Raw genomic sequence first — 20,467 nt, forward strand, 5'->3', positions numbered from 1 at the left:
GGAACAGGCTGCCCAGGGGGTTGTGGAGTCTCCTTCTCTGGAGATATTCAAAGCCCCCTGGATGAAGTCCTGTGTAACATGCTCTAGGAGAACCTGCTTTAGCAGGGGGGTTGGACTAGATGATCTCCCAAGGTCCCTTCCAACAACCCTTGCGATTCTGTGAAATAAGGTGAAAAACTGAAGGAAGGGGGAGCAGAATTCCTGAAGTAAGGAGGTCAAGGTGTTGCAAGTGTTGTGGTACTCTGGAAAAGTAAAATCGAGGTATATGCTGCTCTTGCAAAATTGTTCTGGTGTCTTCTTGTTTTCCCTCAACGCTGGTTTATCCCAGGAGTCAGAAAGTCAGAAGGGGCAGGAGACAGCTGTGTGCCCTTTTTTTTTTTTTTTTTTTTTTTTTTTTTACCAGGAAAATTTAGAACAGGAATCTACTGGGGTATAGAGTTTCTCTCTGGTTCTCCCTGATCTAAATCTTTTCATCACTTAATCAACATTGTACTCTGAACAGAGTTTACCTTTGTGATCAACTGTCTTAGTGTGCAAATGATCCAGTTCTAGTGACAAGCAGGACCCTGAACAACTCTGTGTCAAGATTCATAAAGCTTTTGTGTTTGCTGGGTCCTTGTTTATCAGCAGTTCATACGGCACACTTAATTATTATATTCTCCGATCCTGTATGTATACTTCAGAGCTTCTGTCTTGCCCTACTTTTGATGACCATCTTTAGGAATGGGGAGAGAGGGAAGCAGCTCTTAAGCATCGCAGGGCTGGAACTGGTGTCTAGGTTGCAAATAAAGAGCAGGAATTTGAAGGATACTGAATTTGATTTGCATCTCGGGATTTTCTGTGACTTACAGAGTGACCTCTTTAAACTATTGCAGAGTAAGATTCTTTTTTCTTCTCCAAACTAATGTGGGATAAAAATAATTGTATGTGAAGCTGGTACCGGTGAGCATGGTATTTTGAATCAAAACATTAATATGTGTTTTCCTTCTTTAGATATGTCAAAGGTTCAAGATGATGAAGTTGGTGATGGAACTACATCAGTCACAGTGTTGGCAGCTGAATTACTGAGGGTGATGTATTACAGTTTTTCAGATGTGTTTCTACTTGGCAATGTACTCCTGTGATAGCAACAGGAGGTGTGTTATTTGATGTTTATGAAGAGGGCTTCCAAAGTATAGGAATACCTTGCTCTGTTGCCGTTGAGATTGATAGGAAAAAAATGCCTTGGGTATTGCATCACCTATTGTTTTTTTTTTTCAAACTATTTTATTACTTTATTCTTTATAAATTCACGAGTATTTTAATTTGGTACATTTTAGAAAATTATTTTCTCTTATTTCATTGTGCAAGTGAAACAAAAAATTACCACTCTCACAGGTCGCTTCCTGGATGTTGCACTGGGAAGCATGCAGCACTGCTTAATTGTGAGGTTCACTCATCTGAAATCCCTTTCTATAACATTAATGAGAAAAAAAAGGCATGTTAAATTCCCGTGTTGTGTGCACAAGACCTGAATTCATACTGTTTCTTTAAACTCCGCGTGGTTTTTATGTTTACATAGAAGCTTACACTGCCAAACTAAATCTGAAATTACTAGGAAAGATAATTCAGAAGTGAGGAATTCTTGTTAGCAGAGCTGTGCCAGTAAATCTAATCATCTCAGATCCAGGAACTGTGATCAAAAGCATATGAGAAATGATCCATCAGCTTGTAAAGTTCCTCGCAAAAAGGGAGTTTAGAGTTTTGTTTTTTTTTTTTTTTACCAACTACACTTTAAGTTGCAGCTATAAGTGAACAGGAAACTGATCTCAAACATGAAGTGATTGCTGTTTTGAAGTATATGTCTGGTTGCTATTCATATTGGAGTTAGGATTTCTTTTTCATTAATCAAAATTTCATGATGGTATTCCAAGGGCAGATCATATTTGCCTGGATTGGAAAAAAACCTGCCAGTAGGGTGACTTTAATCTCATTGTTATAGCTCTCTGGGTTTTAGTGCTATTCAGAATTTTCTAATTACTTGGAAGTGTCTTTCCTAGTTAGTGTAAATGCACCTTGGGGGGGAAAACCCCTAATTATTAATTTGATTTAACTAGGAGGCAGAATTACTGATTTCAAAGAAGATTCATCCTCAGACCATCATTGCAGGCTGGAGAGCAGCCACAAAAGCTTCAAGAGAGGCACTTTTGAAAGCAGCTGTGGATCATGGGTTAGTAATGTACATTTGCTGTAACTCTTTATTAACCAGTCAAGGTTAAAACATCAGTGAGATTTATATACCATTAGGAAATTCTTTGCTCTCTTCTAAGTAGTATAAAGGCTGAATTTATGAATTTTAACAGTTAAGTAAAAAAAGACTGCTTTTTTTGAGAATGAACTAGAATGAACTAGAACCAGAGCTTTATGACATTATTTAGAATTACTTAAAATGTGCAGAAACAAAATACAAGCAATAATTTTCTCCCTAGAACAAAAATCTGAGCTGTTATTTCAGATTTCATACTCTGATTTTAAATGTGACTATTTTCTTTAGCCAACACTTTGAGAGCACAGACTTTCTAAAGCTGAATGCAAAGGTTCTCCTAAGTGAGCTTGTATTTAAAATAAAATGTTGTGTTTTGGGACGCTGGAGGGATTCTGTGTAACATTCCTCAAAAAGGGACATGGTACACTTAGATACAAGCTAGAAGAAGCAGGCAGAGACTCACAGTGATAGCTTGATGATAGTTAAGGCTTTCAGACTTTCCACTTTAACTCTACTGACTTTATTTTAGTAATGATGAAGTGAAGTTCCGTGAAGATTTGATGAACATTGCGGGAACGACTCTTTCATCAAAACTACTCACTCATCATAAAGATCACTTTGTCAAGCTAGCTGTAGAAGCTGTTCTTAGGTTGAAAGGTTCTGGTAATTTGGAGGCTATCCACGTCATTAAGAAACTTGGTGGAAGTTTGGCTGATTCCTACTTAGATGAAGGTAAGTCTTTGTATGTTGGCTGTAAGCGCGATTGAGAAATGAAGTTATTAGAAGTTACACATCCCTCTACAAATCTGTTCTAGAAAACATTGCTCTGTTATTAAATGGAATAATATATATGAGGGTGTGTGTGTAACAATTTCAATTAATTGTTCTCCTTTTTTAATTTGAAGTCTTACAAGACCTTTCTGTTACTACAGGCTTTTTACTTGACAAGAAGATTGGTGTAAATCAGCCAAAAAGAATTGAAAATGCAAAGATTCTTATTGCAAATACTGGTATGGATACAGACAAGATTAAGGTATGTTACGGAACTATTGTTGTGAAATGATGTTTTTGTAATGGAATTAATTTTAATGAATGACATAAACATAATTTATGTAGACATCATTTATGGAATTAATTTTTAGACTGAACTCTTTTTTTTCTTTGATTTAGATTTTTGGTTCTCGCGTTAGAGTGGACTCTACAGCAAAAGTAGCAGAAATAGAACAGGCAGAAAAAGAAAAAATGAAGGAGAAGGTAGAGCGTATTCTTAAGCATGGAATAAACTGCTTTATTAACAGGTATGTGTTTTCTTGGAAAAAGGGGAGAGTTACAAAGTAGGAAGACTTTAGTATTGTATGAGTGTGAAGAACGTTATTTATGGCTGTATCTGTAAAATGAGGTGATCCTGCCTAATGCTTAAGTGATTCACCTCACTGAGGTCACTGTTATTTTCTGTGCTTCCTCTCACGCAATGTGGCCCCCCCTTTCTTTTTTTGTTTGTTTTGTTTTAAAGAGGAAGAACTGATGTTTAATCAGGGATCCATGTTTAAGTCCAGTTGAAGTGATGTCACTTTTGTACGAACATATTTCTTTAGTTAGGAATACCAGCAGCATTGCCCACGTCCATTGGAGCTCCAAATGGAGCTGAAAGAGTCTGTGCGGCTGAACGTATTTAGTTCACATTGAACCAGCTATGTTCTATCCTATACGAACTTATTTCTTTAGTTAGCATTGCCCACGTCCATTGGAGTCTGTGCAGCTGAAGGTGTTTAGTTCACATTGAACCAGCTATGTTCTATCCTGCATTAAAGTGCTGGTGCCGAAGTACTGCTCCAAATTCAAGAGTGTTTCAGAGGCCCCTGTGCTCCCCACCATGAGCCTTTTATCCACATCTTTGAAAGTGTGAAAGATAACCATTTTCATGTAATGATTTACTCAGCTCATAAGAAATGTCAGAATCTTAAGTTACTTATTTTTGTTGGCAGTGAACTTCTCTTTTAAACTGTCACAGTACAAAAAAAGCATTCAGTTATTTAACGATATGAGAAATGCTTCTGCCTTTCAGTAATTCTCATTTGAGTGCAACTGCCATACGTACGAGCAGCTTGACACCTGGTGTTTCAGCTCATCGCGTAGTCTGCTGCAAAGCTGATTAGCTAGTACTACACCAAAGGATAGGAGCTGTTAAGAGCAGCACTGTTTTCCACAATAACAAAGATGTACTCTTTCAGGACATAGTGCATCATATAACTCGCCTTCAGAATTTGTGTTGAACATCTGTAAGAACCACTGACAGACTGATGAATCTCATAGTCTCTCCATCTATCTCATGTTTCATGTACGTTGTGGGCAAGTGTAGGCAAAATAGGTATTCTTTCCAGTGAATGTGATACAAATACAAAGACTCCTGGAGTCAGGAGTCCTGTTGGCAAACTGATGGAAGAATCCTTCTGAGGTATGCAAAAAAAAAAAAATAATCCTGAACTCAATCACTGTTTTCCAGTACACTTGTAACAGAGGTAGTTGCCCTAAGGAAGCTCAGGTAGCAGTCAGTCACTGTAGCCAGGCTAGTGGTATTCCAATTAGATTAACTCTCGACTTCAGATTTATTTCCTGACAAAATTTACTTCCTCTTGTAGGCGCACTGTAGATCCACTTCACATCTGATACAGTAAATGTTAGCCAGTTACAATACCTCTGAGGAGGTGCTTGACAAAGGTCAAGGCTCTGTGGATGCAGAGTTGGAAGAATCTTCTCTGCACATACCCAGCAGTGCCAGTTGTCGCTTTTGAAGATAGATTAGAAACATTTTTTTTGACAGATGGCATCTCCCAGAAAAAAAAATTCAATCTCTAATTTGGAAGGGAAAAATAATTTGGCATAGCACTCCTGGATGGTCATAGACCATCCAGTTTCAGATGACGACTTCGTTCTAGAGAGAGTGGGGTACATACTAATAAGGGAGCACATACTCTTCTTTGTGGTCTGCTGTTTGTACATGTTCTCATACAGTTGTCTGCTGTTTGGATTTTGTATTGGTGGAGGAATTAGTTGTTACTTTCACATGTTACTGTAGTGCAGTCTGCTAGAATAGGCAGTTAAGTGCCCAGCAGGCATTTAGGATCAAAGGACTTTAAACGTGTGGGCCCCTGTGCATTGATAGTGTGTCATCAGGGGAAGGGTATTTCAAAGAACTGTAATAGTTTGCTTTTTTTTTAGCTTTGTATGTTTTCCTGTCACTGCATTTGCTTCTGTGTGGTGTAAAATTCTGTGTGGCAGGTGCCTCACATATTGACTGCTTTTGTAGCTTGTTCATGCTACCGAGAATCAGGTGTACTTTGTTACTCTGGTATTTAAAAGGTTTGTTCCGTGTGTAATGGGAAGATGTGCCTGTGTTTTAATTGTAGACAGTTGATCTACAACTACCCTGAACAGCTCTTCGGAGCTGCTGGCGTCATGGCTATTGAACATGCAGACTTTGCTGGTGTCGAACGTCTGGCTCTTGTTACAGGTATGCAGAGTGCCTTGTTCTGTGAAACTTGGTGGGTCATGTTATTTGTTTGATCTTTAGTAAATGTTAATGCTTGATGACCTAGTTTGTGCTTTTTACAATTAGCAGATCTGTGAATGTGAAAAGTACTCTAAGCTTTATTGTACAGTAGTTAAATACAAATGTACACAGAGGACCCTATGAAATTGGCCATAAGAAACTTTCAAATGACTTTGTTGATTTATCAACTGCTATAGAACTGTCAGGTTTTTTTCAGAAGCAGGTAACTCAGTTTCTATCTAGTACGTTGTATTTCACATCTAAAATGTCTGTTTTGATTCTGAATCCTCCCCGCATAACGGAACATACTCTTTTTTTTTTTTTTTTTTTTTTTTTTGTCCCCTGTAGTGGCTGTGAATAAAGGTTCATGATGCTTACTGTGGAATATAATTTAGCCAGTTAGTGCCATTTAGTAATCTTTTTTTCATATTAAAAAATATTTTCAGTTAAGTCCCTGCTTGATAAACTTCTGAAATGTTTGTTTTCTAGGGAAAAGATGAAACTTGGTGATAGAATACGATAATAATTCCACAAATTAATTAATACCATTTTGTTATATGTGGCTGCAAATAGTAATCCTTTGTTAAAAGTGTGGGCCTGAGTCATTGACCTGAGGTGGATCCAGGATGAACATCCTGGATATTTTTAGTAGTGGTTAGTGGAAATGTGAGTCTAGTAACTAATGAAAATGAAACATCTGGAATGCTCCAGATGATTGTCATTGCTGAAGTTAAAGGTTATGGAACATCATAAAAAATTGATTATGAAAGTGATCGAGAGAATGGATAGCTTGCTGGGAGAAGAGAAAAGATACTGACTTGTTTAGCTTAGCAAAACCTAAGTAGCAATTGTGTATAACTGTCTGCAGGCACATTGACACAGGCAAACACTTGATTGAGAGGAACATTGCTTATGTTCTGGAGCAAATTCAAAGCAAATTTTGTAGGCAGAGCAAGTGGGCCATATTGGACCACACTGGATCAAACAGTATAGCTGAAAAAAATAGACAAGCTTTTAGTAAGTACAAACCCTCTACTACAGATCTTGTCTGTCTTAGTAGTGCTACAACTACACCAATGCTGCAAGCTGAGGTGGAATAACTGAGCATACATTGGGAGTGAATACATGTAAATTGTTTTCTAATGTGAAGAGCAAAGTACTAGAACAATATTACATTCAGAGACATTTTGGTCTTTGTAGCATCCGTTTTGTTTATGATATGGGAATTTACGAACAGTGCACTGCATTGCTGCTATGACATGAGACTCATGATTCAGGAGAGGGGTGGTCAGTGGTTCTCGGCCATTGTCAGGCAGGCAAAATGAATGCTGGCTTAAGTTCAAGTTTAAAAACATAACTGACTTGATTTGTTATTTTATAAATACTTCATCAGTAAATACTACTAGAACTTTAAACAGATTGACATTTTAATACTGGCAAATATCAACATTTAATCTCTAATCCAGACAGAACTCAAAAGCAGTACAGCTATTATAGTTCTTGTGATGTGAAACAAAATATTAGTGTTTTAAGGACTTGTCAACGTTAGTAGATGATTTCTGATTTCATCCTGAGCTCTTTGACTTTTGTATGATCTTACATTTGTAGGTGGTGAAATTGCATCAACCTTTGATCACCCTGAGCTAGTAAAACTAGGAAGCTGCAAGCTTATTGAAGAAGTCATGATTGGAGAAGATAAACTCATTCATTTCTCTGGAGTGGCGATGGGTAAGTGTTTTACCGCTCATGGCACACTGTAACATTTGTGTGAACCCTCTGCTAACACTGTTCAGTTACCAGGCTGGCATAGGAATTTTGTAGTGAGACATGCAACCACTTTTATTAAATTCTTGCTCTTCAATAAAAATCCTGCAAAAATGTTCATGGTTGAAATTGTTCATCTACATAACATTAAACATACACATAAGCATTTGTAAGGATGTGAACCAAAATTTCTGCTTTGAGAGATAAATTGACAAGAAAAGTAGCAACTTGTCATACTTAGGAACTTGAGAGCTTGTTCTGTAAATGCCAATACTGTAAATTTCTGAGGGGTTGTTTCGAGGTAACATTCATTTTCTATTAAATTAAAAGATGTGGAACAGCTTATTGATAAAAGCCGTAGCATAGTATACATAATTTCATTCTATCTGTGAAATGTCATTATGCTTTCTTTTTGCCCCCAAATTGGTTTGCGTAAAGCTTGACTGTGGTGATAGCAAAACCATTACAAATGCCTTGCAATAGCCTCTTTTTGTGTCTTTTTTTTTTTAATATTTTTGTATTTACACTTTTTAGGTGAAGCTTGCACCATAGTTTTGCGTGGAGCAACACAGCAGATTCTAGATGAAGCAGAGAGGTCTTTGCATGATGCTCTCTGCGTTCTTGCCCAGACAGTGAAGGACACTAGAACTGTGTACGGCGGAGGTGAATATTGGATTCTTTGTGCTTTGTACATGATACACATTTCGTGTTACTGTTCAGGTCGGATACAAAACATCTGTGTGTCTTCCATGAATAGGTTGTTCGGAGATGCTGATGGCTAACGTTGCAGAACGTGCCATCAGAACACCTGTGAAAGAGTCTGTTGCAATGGAGTCCTTTGCTAAGGCTTTACGAATGGTAAGTTTGTTTAATCAGATCGTTGGGTTAACAGATGTAAAGTTTTACTAAGTTTACTAACTTCTGACATCAGATAGTTGCTTTTCTTTCAAAGTTTTGGCTTTCTAAAAGTAAAAAAAAAAAGTGAAATGTAGCAACATATCTTGGATGAACAAAGGGGAGAAAGTTAGTGTTTTCTGTCTTAGGGAAAAAAAGTCTGGTGTTTAAGTAATTCTGTATGTTACAGAATGCTGAATGTTCATATGCTACCCCTCTTCTAAATGGTTCTTGCTCCTCTTACCTGCAAGGTTAAAAGTGCAGCAGAAATAGCGCATAAAAATCTTGGCTGATTCACTTGACAACTGATTTAGGAAAGAACAACCCTTCGGTTCTATTAATGCTCTAGTGCTATTTGATTGTATTCATGCTCTAGTACTATCTAGAAGTTTCTAGACTTGTATGGAAGATTGCATCTTAGTAGGAAGTAAGAGTATCACAAGAAAGGTTTATAGAATATTATTGTGCTAACAGACCGTCAGTTTGAGAAAAAAATGCCTTCCTGTATATTAGGGAAAACCTTTTTAAGAAATTAAAGACCACAGGAAAACATTTCTCTCAAGAAATGAAATTAAAGAGCATGGTAAGACTTGGCACTACCTCTTCAGAAAAGGTCCTTGTATCAGGAATAGTGTGGCCAGCAGGACAAGGGAAGTGATCGTGCCCCTGTCCTGTGAGGCCACACCTCGAATACTGTGTTCAGTTTTGGGCCCCTCACTACAAGAAAGACATTGAGGTGCTGGAACGTGTCCTGAGGAGAGCAGCGAAGCTGGTGAGGGGTCTGGAGCACAAGGCTTACGAGGAGCAGCTGAGGGAACTGGGGTTGTTTAGCCTGGAGAAGAGGAGGCTGAGAGGAGACCTTATCGCTCTCTACAATTGCCTGACAGGAGGCTGTAGCCAGGTGGGGGTCGGCCTCTTCACCGAGGTAACAGGTGATAAGACAAGAGGAAATGGCTTCAAGTTGCACCAGGGCAGGTTTAGATTGGACATTAGGAAAAAATTTTTTCGCTGTAAGTGTTGTCAAGCATTGGGAGGGGCTGCCCAGGGAAGTGGTGGAGTCCCCATCCCTGGAGGTATTTAAAAGACAGGCAGATGAGGTGCTTAGGGCCATGGTTTAGTGGTGGGATGGCAGGGTTAGGTTAACGGTTGGACTTGATGAACTTAACGGTCTTGTCCAACCTAAACAACTCTGTGATTCAGTCAGCAAGTGCAATTTGCACTGCTGTCACTTAGTGAGCAGAATGATCTGGTAGTTAATGCTTACCAGCAAGCTTATGTTCTTAAAATGAAAACATTTCTCCAGTTGTAGTGTGAAATGATGACAGAGAGACCTATTTCTTTCTGTCCATGTAATATGAAGTGACAAATCTGCTAATGAGCTTATGTCCTCTTATTTGCCGTCTTAAGAAGGTCTTAAATAGAATCTTGAAAGGTAGTTATTTCGCCCCCAAACTTCTGATCACTGTAACAGATCATCTGCCACGCTTTTGAAACTTCCTTTTCCTGAAACTTAGTAGTAAACTAGTAATACCAAAGTGTGTTTTGTGTTTACTGGGGATCAATCCCTGCATTCCTTAAAAACAACCTGTGTTTATCCCCTTAGATCCCAACAATAATAGCTGATAACGCTGGCTATGACAGTGCAGATCTGGTTGCTCAGCTCAGAGCTGCTCACAGTGAAGGGAAGACTACTTACGGACTTGGTAAGGGGCTTGGTACTACTTCTGGTATTGGATTGGGTGTTTGGGAGGGGGATTAGGCTTACTGAGCTTGGTCACATCTGTTTGTCACTGATGTGTTCAGCTGGAAGAACTGAATATGTTGATTTCCGTTTGCTTTGCGTAGAACGTAGGCACACTATGTTACATTCCTTTATTGTTCTATCAGGCTTTTCATGATAGAGTGAAAAGCTTTGTTTTTGAAGGGGATGGTTTCCACCTGTAAAAGCACTTTCCTGACTTACATTGAGTTTAGTTACATGAAGCTCAAAAAGACAGGCTTTGATTTAAAAAGAACGAACCAACCCAACCCCTCCCCCCAACTTAAAAAAAAAAAACAACAAAGTTTTTGAGAATTCTGAAGTTGATATACGTAAGGAAATTGCCCTGAGAGTCCTGTGGAATCTTGTCTCCTTTTCCCAGTGTATACATTTTTCATCATTTATTTTTTCTCATGTAATTGCAATGTTAGGCTTAAATCAGGAGCCTTGAAGTAAAGACTTTATTTAATACTTCCCTTATTATCTATGGTTCATTTGAGCAGGTAAGTTACCATACTGTCAGCTTCTTCTAATTACCTTTAAAAAAAAAACCAAAACAGTTAAAAAAGCCCATCCCAAACAAACTCTTAACCTATCTCTTCTTCTAGATATGAAAGAGGGTATCATTGGAGACATGGCAGTCTTGGGAGTAACAGAAAGTTTCCAAGTGAAGAGACAAGTTTTGCTGAGTGCAGCTGAAGCAGCAGAAATGATTCTTCGTGTAGATGACATCATTAAAGCAGCACCAAGGTATGATCTGAGTATCTGCATTGGTCAGTTACAATAGTGTAATCTTCTGTGAAAGAGTAACTGTGTAGGAAAGTCTTGTTCTAAAAAAGTATTTTATATGACATGAAGACTGACATCTGACATGCTAATACTCGTGTTACATGATTTTTTTTTTACATTAGGAGTATGAACAGGCCTTGAGAGCCATCAGTGCACTTAAACTAGTGTGCCTGAGCAATCAATGCCTGGTTAATCTGAGGTCACCAGCTACTCATGTGCCATGTATAGTACTAAAACATCTGCAGAAGCGGCTGACCAAAATGTGAGGGGATCATGCTGCTTTTTTTTTTTCTGTTGGGAAAAATTGTAGTTAAACACGCAGCTGCTTCTGAAGTGGGATTGGCAGCTAAACCAAAACAGCGTTTGTTAAAAAGTTTGGGAAGAAATTCCAGTTGTAGGCAGGTTTACCCACGCATGCCCGCTACCAGGTGGTGTGCGCTGTCTTGTGAATCGCAGGTTTTTGTTGCGGTCAAAAGGCAGTGCGTTAGCTTTGAGGCGATGCTGCCTTTTCTGCTGTGAGGTAAAGCCAGCGCTGAACACAAAACGTCAACTGAAAACTAAAAATAAGGGTGGGTGGGGAGGCTGGGGGACATCAACAGTGAGAATTTTCTGATTTTTTTTTTTTTCTTTTTCTCCCCAGAAAACGTGTACCAGACCATCGCCCATGTTAAATTTTCTTCAGTAGATGAGGACACGTGGACCAGGTCTCACCTAGCAATTTTTGTAATGATCTGATTTTTGTGAGGTTATGGAACAGAAGCTTGAGACAAGCATCTCCATCAATGGCATGAAATCACTGTCTTCAGTTGGTTTTAACTTATTTCAGTTTATATGTGTTGTGGGGAAGATTCACTTTCAAGTAAAACAGGGGGTTAATACAACCCCGTTCCTTCTGTTCCTCTCCAGGTTCCACTTAAGATACACAGAAATAATAATAAAAAATAAATTTAAATCCATCAAAGATGTATTTGTGTAGAACAGAGAAGGGCAGTCTCATTAGAAGAGCTGCGGTGCGTGTCCTCAGGCACTTCAGGCGATGATGGGGCAGTCGGGGCTGCGGACAGCCCCTCCGGCCTTTGCGGCTTCGGCTTGACGTGGCGCACGTAGCGCGAGCCGTTTGTTCCAGTCCTGGCTGTACAGGTTTTGAGTTGGGATCCTAGAGCTGGGCTCTGAAGTTAAATGTTACCCTTTTCTAGTGATAGTGGAGTATTACTCATTTTTTGATGATGAAAGGAAGAGAAAAAAGTTGAAGAGGAACCTTGGTCGATGCCCAGAACTACAACTTAAGGGATTTTACAGCTTTTTACACCACAAATTTTATGTAGATAGGAGTTCTGCTGAGGGGGGTTGAGAGGAAGATGCGGTTTGGGAAAGAGATCGGCATCCTGGGCCAAAGGGTCTGTGTGTTTGGCTATGAAATACCAGACTCAGGCTGGCTTTATGGACACCTGTTAGTGTGATAGTGGAAAACGCACCAGGCTGCTCTGCGTTCCCACTTTCTTGCCCCCTCTCTCATGTCTCGTGCAGCCTATCTTTATATTCTCCTAGCCCAGTAGTTGCTGCAAAGGCAATGTGTTTCTTAATTGGACTAGTTTCTGCTCAGGTCATAGGGAAGTCCCTGGTGCCTGCAGCAGTCATAGAGTCGTTTAGATTGGAAAAGACATTTAAGATCATCAAGTCCAACTGTTGACCTAACCCTGCCATCCCACCACTAAACCATGGCCCTAAGCACCTCATCTTTTAAATACCTCCAGGGATGGGGACTCCACCACTTCCCTGGGCCGCCCCTTCCAATGCTTGACAACCCTTTTTGTGAAGAAATTTTTCCTCATGTCCAACCTAAACCTGTCCTGGTGCAACTTGAGGCCATTTCCCCTCATCCTATTGCTTGTTACTTGGGAGAAGAGACCAACACCCACCTGGCTACAGCCTCCTGTCAGGGAGCTGCAGAGTCACCACGCAGATCTCAGTGACTGCAAGCAGAGACAAGTGGAGGCGCCCTGGCCACCTGGGAGCCCGGTGAGCGGGGCCAGCTGGCGCTGTGGCCCTCTTGGCCCTTGCAAGCGTAACGAAGCCGCCAAAGCAGGAACATTAACTGGAAATCAAGAAAGTATCTGTGCAAACGTTTTTCTCCCTTAGGTTTTCTGAAATGAAGAGAATCTGATTACAGAACCCTCCTCCAGACTCTCAGAACAGACTCTCTTCAGATCTCTGGAAGCGACAGCCCCGGGTAGAGAGCGCGGTGTTGAACACAAACCACCGACAAGCAGTGAAAGCACCGTCTTCCCCCCTGCTCCCCCAGATAAATAAAGTACCAATCAATCCCATAGGAAATAAAGCCTTGACCTTGGATGTCAAAAATGCCCTGAACTCTCATCCCATTGAATAATTCTGTTTTGTAGAAGAAGAAATAATTTGCTGGAACAGGATTAGATAAAGAATTTGGAAAGAGAGGATTCAGTTAATTCCAAAGAATGCTGGTTTAACTCGGCCAGACGCTAGTACGCTTTATTGCGTGTAACGAGTACGTGGGTGCCAGCCAGATCCAGACTCAGACTTCATCTAACAAGACAGCAAGTGCTAGCAGAGTCTATATAATTTCCAGATAATTTTTCAAGCATGTAAATGACGTTAAGCAGTCACGAACTGGCACCGAATCAAACCTTTTCGGGGAAGTCAGCTGCCGCTTCTGCCGGCTGCGCTGGTGAGACGGTTCCAGTGACGAGTGAGGCAGAGAGGGAAGTGGCTGCTCCGCGCCCCCAAAGGCTCCCCGCCCTTTTTAAAAAAAAAAAAAAAAAAGCTGTCTTTTACCAACCTCAACGATCCGTGCTGTGGACTCAAAAGCTAGGAATGCAATTTTGAGTCAGATTTCTCTGTTACACAATTAAAGCAAAACAAAGTTCAGTGCGTTTCCAAGGGAATCTGACAGGGCCTGAGTTGCAAGCTGGAGAAACACCCAGCTGCAGTCAACTGAGTACGGTTCTCCCCAGCTTCTGTGCAAGCCTGTAGCGGCAGGCTCCCAGCCCCGGGCTTTGCTCGTGCAAGTTTCCCTTTGCAGCTCTCGTGGCTTTTCCGGTTTAGTCAGGCTTTGATTTTCTTCTTTGCTTCTGCACGAAAACGCGGCAAGTGCAGCTGCCCTTAGAGCCGGCGCGGTCAGTGCCGTAGAAACCAGCAGCAAAGCCTCTCGCTTTCCTCACCGTCACTTAAAATGCTGCTGCTTGGCAATAGCAGAGCAAGACTGGTCGCTGATTTCCCAGGAAGGCAGTGGCAGCGGTGAGGGGAGAGCTTGCTGGTACGGGTGTGCCGTTTCCCGTGACAGCGCAGCCAGAGCTCCGCTACCGCTTCCCACCTGGCAGGCAGGGAAACCTTCGAGCTGCTGCCGCCGCATTTCGGGTAAGTCATTTCAGACAAATGCTGCGGGTTGCTTTGGAGCTGTGACGCCCAGCAGCAATCGTCACCTTGCACAGTGGCTTCCCGGTGAGCCCAGACACCTCAGCAAGGTGGAGGGCAGAAGAGCGAGCCCGTGGGTGAAGAGCAGCGAGTCCATATGTGCTCTGTACGATCTGCCCATGGAAAACGTCTGAATTGTGTCTTTGTCTCTGCTGCGAGCTCGGAGTGGTCCCAAGTGGGAGGAAGGGGAAAGGGAGGAAGTCTTGGCTCTACGGAGGGTGCTGGGTGCTGCGCAAAGGGGGGCGTCTGTGCGAGAGAGCGTTGCTGTCACCTGGGTCTGAACTAGCGCCTGCTCCTGAGGAGCAGCCCGGCGGCGTGGTGCTCCTGGGGCACCAGCAGGAGAGGGAGAGGGAGAGGTTGGGCAGCGTTGTGGGTGCGCTGAGCCTGTGCCAGCACGGGCGGCCGAGCATCAGCAGGGCTCGGCTTCAGGCTCAGCCTTGGTGGCAGGAGGTGGTGATGGTTTCTCATCGAGCGTGATTTCTATCACTGCCCCAGACCGCTTGCGGGGCTCGGGGGTCTCCTCTGACCATCTCCCCACCCTGCGCACCCCTTTGGCCACTTTGGGTGCGTTCCTGCAAGGATTGTGGTCGTAGATCACCAGCTTCAGGCCGGAGAGGTGAGCCAGGCTGGGGAAGAACCGGATGGAGTTGCGATCCACGTCGATCACCTCCAGAAAAGGCATGTCCAGGAGCACGGGGGGGAACTCAGACAGCAGGTTGCCCGAGAGCCAGATGGTGCGCAGCTCCTGCAGGCACCGCAGCTGGGCGGGGAGCGCGCGCAGCGCGTTGGAGCCGGCGTGCAGGGTCTTGAGCAGGCTGAGCTCGCACACCACCTCGGGCAGGCACTGCAGGCAGTTGGACTCAATCCAGAGGGTCTTGAGGTTCTGCAGGAGCCGGAGCTCAAGGGGCAGGCTGCAGAGCTTGTTGTTGCCCAGGTAGAGGATGCACAGCTGCTTCAGCGTGCACACGACCAGGGGCAGCGCTTTGAAGTTGTTGAAGTCCAGCGCCAGGATCTGCAGGTTTTGCAGCTGCTCCAGCTCAGGGGGCAGATGGTTCAGGTTGTTGTCGCTCAGGTACAGCTTGACCAGTTCCCTAAAAGAGCAAATGTGCAGAGGCAGCCGCCTCAGCTGCCTGCCGCTCAGATCCACCATTTTATCCACTGGCATCTCTTCTAGGTCTTCCAGGAGGTACCTCTGGCACTCGTCGGAGGGCACAAAAGCGACTATGGCTTTCAGGCTGTTGCCCATCCCGGGACTTTCTTTCTTTGGGGATCGCCGGGGCTGTAAGGGACAGGGGCCTGCCTTGGTCTTCTCCTGCTGTGCACTGGCCTGCTGGTAAGTCCGTCTTCCCAACCCCCCCACCCCCACTTTCCTTCTTGCCTCTTCCTGCATACTGTAAATGTTCTCCAATTTTGCCCCAAACTGTCGCCCTGAAGCCCCAGCCCCTCACCTCTCGCTCCGGCTGCGCTGTCTGTGCAGCTGGTGCTGGCTGCGGGGATTGGCTCTAGAAAGTAAACACCACAGAAGACCAAATTTTTGAACTCAGATGTTTAGCTTTCATGAAACTTTCAGCAGAAACATCGGATGTAATCGAATTGGTGTTTAAAATACCTGTCAAGGCTTGACTGACTTTCCAGACGACTGGCACTTTTAGGGATTTACTTTGCAAGGTGCCAAATACATAATTTCAGAGTGTTACTTGCTGCCGCAGTACTTATCTTAAACCTTTAACACAAATACTTGGCAAACTGCTATCTTGAGCTGTTCTACTATTTATGTTCCTAATTTAATGGTGTTTGCTATAGCCTCTGGCACTCCTGACTGTGTAGGGCCTTTTTCATTACATTATGTTTTGCTTCTTGTCTGTATCCTCGTTTAATACGCTCACTATCACAACCTGCCAAGGCTGTTCCCCGGCTGCCTTCCGACTGTGCTACTGCAGGTCCCGTGTCTGTACCAAAACCTGGCTAGAAACTGCCATGGATTTAATTCCATCAAGATTCTCACTTGCTATGACTGAGGAAAATATGATGTTAAAAGTTTAGGTGTGATGGCGTAAACTGTTCCCCTCCTTCTCTCAGCAGGACCCATTGCTGTTCAGGTGAGGAGCACCTCTGATTTCTAGGAGGAGCCTTCTCATGTGTAGGCACCTCTGTGTACTTTGGCTTCTTGAGCTGCTGCTGTTTTAAGCTTTCTTGGGGATTGTCCCACTTGTGTGTTGGCCACGATCTTCGGGTTTGAAAGCTGGCAGAGTGTTTTAAGGTGAAATAGCCCTTCCAGCTCTCTGCTTTGGAATCTACAGCTCGTTGCTGTCATTTCCCACACTTACACTCCTATTGAAGGAGGATCCTTTCTTCAAACAACCTGCAGTTGGTTTCTGGGCATTAGGTGCTTGCTACACAAGCAAAATATGTGATTGCTGAGAGCCACGTATTCTTAGAAAAACAAAGGGCAGAACAAACAGAAGATTGAGAAAAAGGCACTATCAAACAGTTAAGGTAGCCTCTGGATCTCTGGCCAAATCTGCTAATACAGATTTGTATTACCATTGCTTGCTTTCAGATGTAAAGCAGCTCTCAGCTGTCAATGGTCTATAGGCTATAGGATGTTTACTAGTCTTTTCCCTGCAAGATCAGTGGCTGTGGCACACAGCAGTGATGGCATGAAGGATGTATGGAGGGTTTCCTGGGGGAGGACAATAAAAGAGAGGGCATCAGGGGACCAGTATTGCTGCGGGATGGAGAACAGCAAGTGCTGCGACCTGAGTGCCATGAAATAGGTTTTGGAGGGAGAAGCTGGGCAGAGTATCAAGCTTGGAGAACAAGGATACATTGCAGTCATCTGTGGCTGTGCTGCGGAAGAGAGGGGAAATGGCCTCAAGTTTCCCCAGGGGAGGTTTAGGTTGGACATTAGGAAAATTTTTTTCACTGCAAGGGTTGTCAAGCATTGGAACGGGCTGCCCAGGGAAGTGGTCAAGTCCCCATCCCTGGAGGTATTTAAAAGATGGGTAGATGAGGTGCTTAGGGACATGGATTAGTGGTGGGGTGGCAGGGTTAGGTTAACGGTTGGACTTGACAATCTTAAAGGTCTTTTCCAACCTAAACGATTCTATGATTCTATGAAAATCTGCTCTCTCAGGACAGAAGGTGGGACATGCTGGGCGCAGCATGCTAGCAGAAAGAGCCGGTTTGCACTGAGCCAGCATCTCGGAGCAGCCGCTTCTTTCCTGCTTTAACGCTACGTGCCCTGTCAGAGGACTGCCATGGGGAGCAGGTCGGTCCTGGATTTCGCAGGGCACCCTTTTCCAAGCAGCTACCCTGGAATGAGATCTGACTTTTAAGAAAATATTCCCATGGCCCTGTGCAGGGTTTTGTATTTGTTTCTGTTTCTAAGCATCTGCCGCACCTTCTAAAGGAAAGGCTCCCTGCCGTGTTGAGATGCTGTATGCTTCAGGTGTGGAAAAGCAAATGCATTTGGTGTAAAGAATGAATTTACATCCATGGCAGACACGCCCCTTAGGCAAATCCCTTCAGATATCCTGCTGATCAGAACAACATAAAAGCCTGAGTAAGAATATATTAATAATGTAGGTTAGGTACATTTTTCTTTATAATCCATATGGAGAGAAATAACTTTGCAATATACCTTATGTCCATAGACACAGATACGTGTATATTTTTTTCTACTTTAATTATTTCTTCTTAATGAAACTTTTAAGCTGCAGACAGCTATTTCTTAGGGATCATCTGCATTGGAGTTTAATCATTATTCCAGCTTATCAAAAAAAGTCACAATGACCTTTTGGTGCTGCATTTTGTACCTCTGTTGGCTAAATGAATATCTGCTTGGAACGCACTGTGAGATCAGAGTATTTGGGGAAAAAAATAACCTTCGTGTGGTGGGATAATAAAGGGCTACATTTGCAAGAAAATGAACAGTCTTGATCCATCTGAGAATCAGTGGCTCAGTGGAGGCTCTAAGGCAAAGGCAGCCTCCTCAGTAGACCTAGGGTGGTGTTTTGAAAGCCACTTCACATCTTCAAAGTTATCCTGATGCCCTCCAACATGACCATTCATGACTTCCCAGAAGCATTTGTGGCACTTGAGGAAAAGTTCAAGCGATAAAGGCGCTCAGCACAGACATTGTCTTGCTCTCGTCAAAGCGACGCTGCCCTACCAGAGGCCATGACATCTGCTCTGCTGCGCATCAAGTGGAGCGTGTAGGCTCCTTGAGGAATGCCTTTGCTTTCTGAAAGTTCACAGATGACCACAGCTATTCCTCACCATTCTCGTTTCCGGAGCCAGGCTCCTGCAGCTCAGTGACTGGGATGGCTGCGGGGCAGAAAACGTGGTTGCTTGCTGAGAACCTGTAAAACCTCTGAGTCCAGAAGAAACAGGGAACATTGCTCAGAGCTAGAAAATTAAAACAAAAAGTCGCAATAAAACGGAAATCAATATAAAAGCTGTGTACTATTATTCCTGCATTTTTTGAGGTTGGGTTTTTTTTTTTGTTTAAATACAACATTAGAATAGAGAGCTTTTTCAGATCCAAAGCTCCACTCGCAGGTGTGTGATGACACCAGGCTCAGCCTTTGCTGAGAGCAGGTTGTGTGGCCCTCGCAGTTTTGGAGGTAAGTTTGAAAAAAGCAAACCACGTATTTCAAACCCCAGGGACTAATGAAAAGAGCTCTGAAATTGTTGATTTTAAGTCTCTCATGAGCCTCCTCAGTCAGCCTGACATAGCAAGGAAGGAGGCTTAAAGGAGTAGTTTTTAAGAATGTCTTTAGTATGTGCTCATAATGATTTGCTTTACATTTATTTAAAGCCTGTGACAGGCATTTAGACCCCTTCTTCGCTCACAAATACTGTCTATTTGGTTTTTTCTGCTGTTTTTTTCTTGACTGCAGCATTGCCGCTAGAGCGGATGATGCCTCCTGCCTCCTCCATGTCCTTGACATTCGTTCTTTGCCACGCAGTGTCACGCGGCTGCTCTTTTTGGGAGGGGTTACTTAGTTCCAGTTCACCTCCACGTGGTGAGCAGTCTATGCTCAAGCCATGTATAGCAGGGGAATAATCATTATTGCTCTTTTCCCAGCATCCGAGCTGGGTCCTTTGAACAAAAATGGCTGGTTGTTCAAATTCAGCCTTAATGTATGCTGGGCTGCTGTATGTAGTTGCTCACCGCGCTGCCTCGTGCAGAGGAAAGATTCAAAAAGTCTCGTAAGTAAATTGTGGGCTCAGGGCTGAGCTTCCTCCCAGGCAGCTAATGGCTTTGGGCTTGCTCCCTGTCAGATCAGAGTCGCTTTTTGACACCATTATTTTTCTGCCAGCTTGACTTGAACCTAAGGGTCAGGCAGGGGTGGGAACCGCTAACCTCGGAAAATTCGCAGGAAAGTAAACCCAAGCAAGCGCTTCCACATGTCTGGGTGAAATGCGTACCGAACCGCTGGGTGTTTATTACCGTATGTTGCAGCCTGCCGTGTTTTTCACTTTTAAGACCCATTTTTTGGGGGGGTGGCAATGACATTTAGTTTTAGACCGGGGCTCTCCCATAAATAGGGAATTAAACTTCAGTTGTTAGGGGATGACTTGTCACAGGCCTGTCAGATGTCCGTCTGCTCAGCCTGCCGGAACGTCTCCATGTAAGAGGGAAATGGCTATACATTAGAATCATAGAATCATAGAATCATGTACTCTTTCTCTGCGTGGGCCACTTCTGGGCCGCTCGTCACTAAAGCGAGCTTGAAAAGCAGCTTACTCGGAGGGAAGCAGTCAAGTCCTTGGACTGCCTGCTCTTTCCCATACTAACGGGAGCCAAGCCCACCCCATGTATTATATTTATGTAAAAGACATTAAGGATTGTTAGTAAAATGTCTGTTTGGTCTAGACTGTGCCCTGGTTATCTGTGCCATAGCAGCCTCACTGGGCACCGGTATTTGCACAATCCAGCGGTTACTCCGAGAGCAAATGGATCGGTTTTCTGCCAAAGCACTGACCTCCGGTGATTGATTGACCTGGC

At 43.1% G+C, this 20,467-nt stretch overlaps 2 protein-coding genes across 2 annotated transcripts in view; one reads left to right on the forward strand and one right to left on the reverse strand.

The window, feature by feature from the left end:
- CCT2 (chaperonin containing TCP1 subunit 2) overlaps nucleotides 1-12,638 on the forward strand; it is a 14,555-nt gene extending 1,917 nt beyond the window's left edge. Inside the window, exons 5-16 of the mRNA XM_009646260.2 lie at nucleotides 994-1,070; nucleotides 2,097-2,209; nucleotides 2,775-2,977; nucleotides 3,178-3,278; nucleotides 3,416-3,543; nucleotides 5,653-5,756; nucleotides 7,404-7,523; nucleotides 8,094-8,222; nucleotides 8,317-8,417; nucleotides 10,057-10,156; nucleotides 10,821-10,962; nucleotides 11,642-12,638. Coding sequence (XP_009644555.2) covers nucleotides 994-1,070; nucleotides 2,097-2,209; nucleotides 2,775-2,977; nucleotides 3,178-3,278; nucleotides 3,416-3,543; nucleotides 5,653-5,756; nucleotides 7,404-7,523; nucleotides 8,094-8,222; nucleotides 8,317-8,417; nucleotides 10,057-10,156; nucleotides 10,821-10,962; nucleotides 11,642-11,672 — 1,349 coding nt within the window. The 3' untranslated portion in view covers nucleotides 11,673-12,638. The remainder of the gene's footprint in view (nucleotides 1-993; nucleotides 1,071-2,096; nucleotides 2,210-2,774; nucleotides 2,978-3,177; nucleotides 3,279-3,415; nucleotides 3,544-5,652; nucleotides 5,757-7,403; nucleotides 7,524-8,093; nucleotides 8,223-8,316; nucleotides 8,418-10,056; nucleotides 10,157-10,820; nucleotides 10,963-11,641) is intronic.
- Nucleotides 12,639-14,834: 2,196 nt separating this feature from the next.
- On the reverse strand, nucleotides 14,835-15,773 carry LRRC10 (leucine rich repeat containing 10). Its single transcript, XM_009646261.2, has one exon. It carries the CDS (start codon nucleotides 15,695-15,697, stop codon nucleotides 14,861-14,863), a length of 837 nt encoding a protein of 278 aa, XP_009644556.1. The 5' UTR covers nucleotides 15,698-15,773; the 3' UTR covers nucleotides 14,835-14,860.
- Between the last annotated feature and the right edge of the window lie 4,694 nt (nucleotides 15,774-20,467).

This window comes from Egretta garzetta, unplaced genomic scaffold (genome assembly GCF_000687185.1).
Source record: "Egretta garzetta isolate BGI_Z169 unplaced genomic scaffold, ASM68718v1 scaffold68, whole genome shotgun sequence".
NCBI lineage: Eukaryota > Metazoa > Chordata > Aves > Pelecaniformes > Ardeidae > Egretta > Egretta garzetta.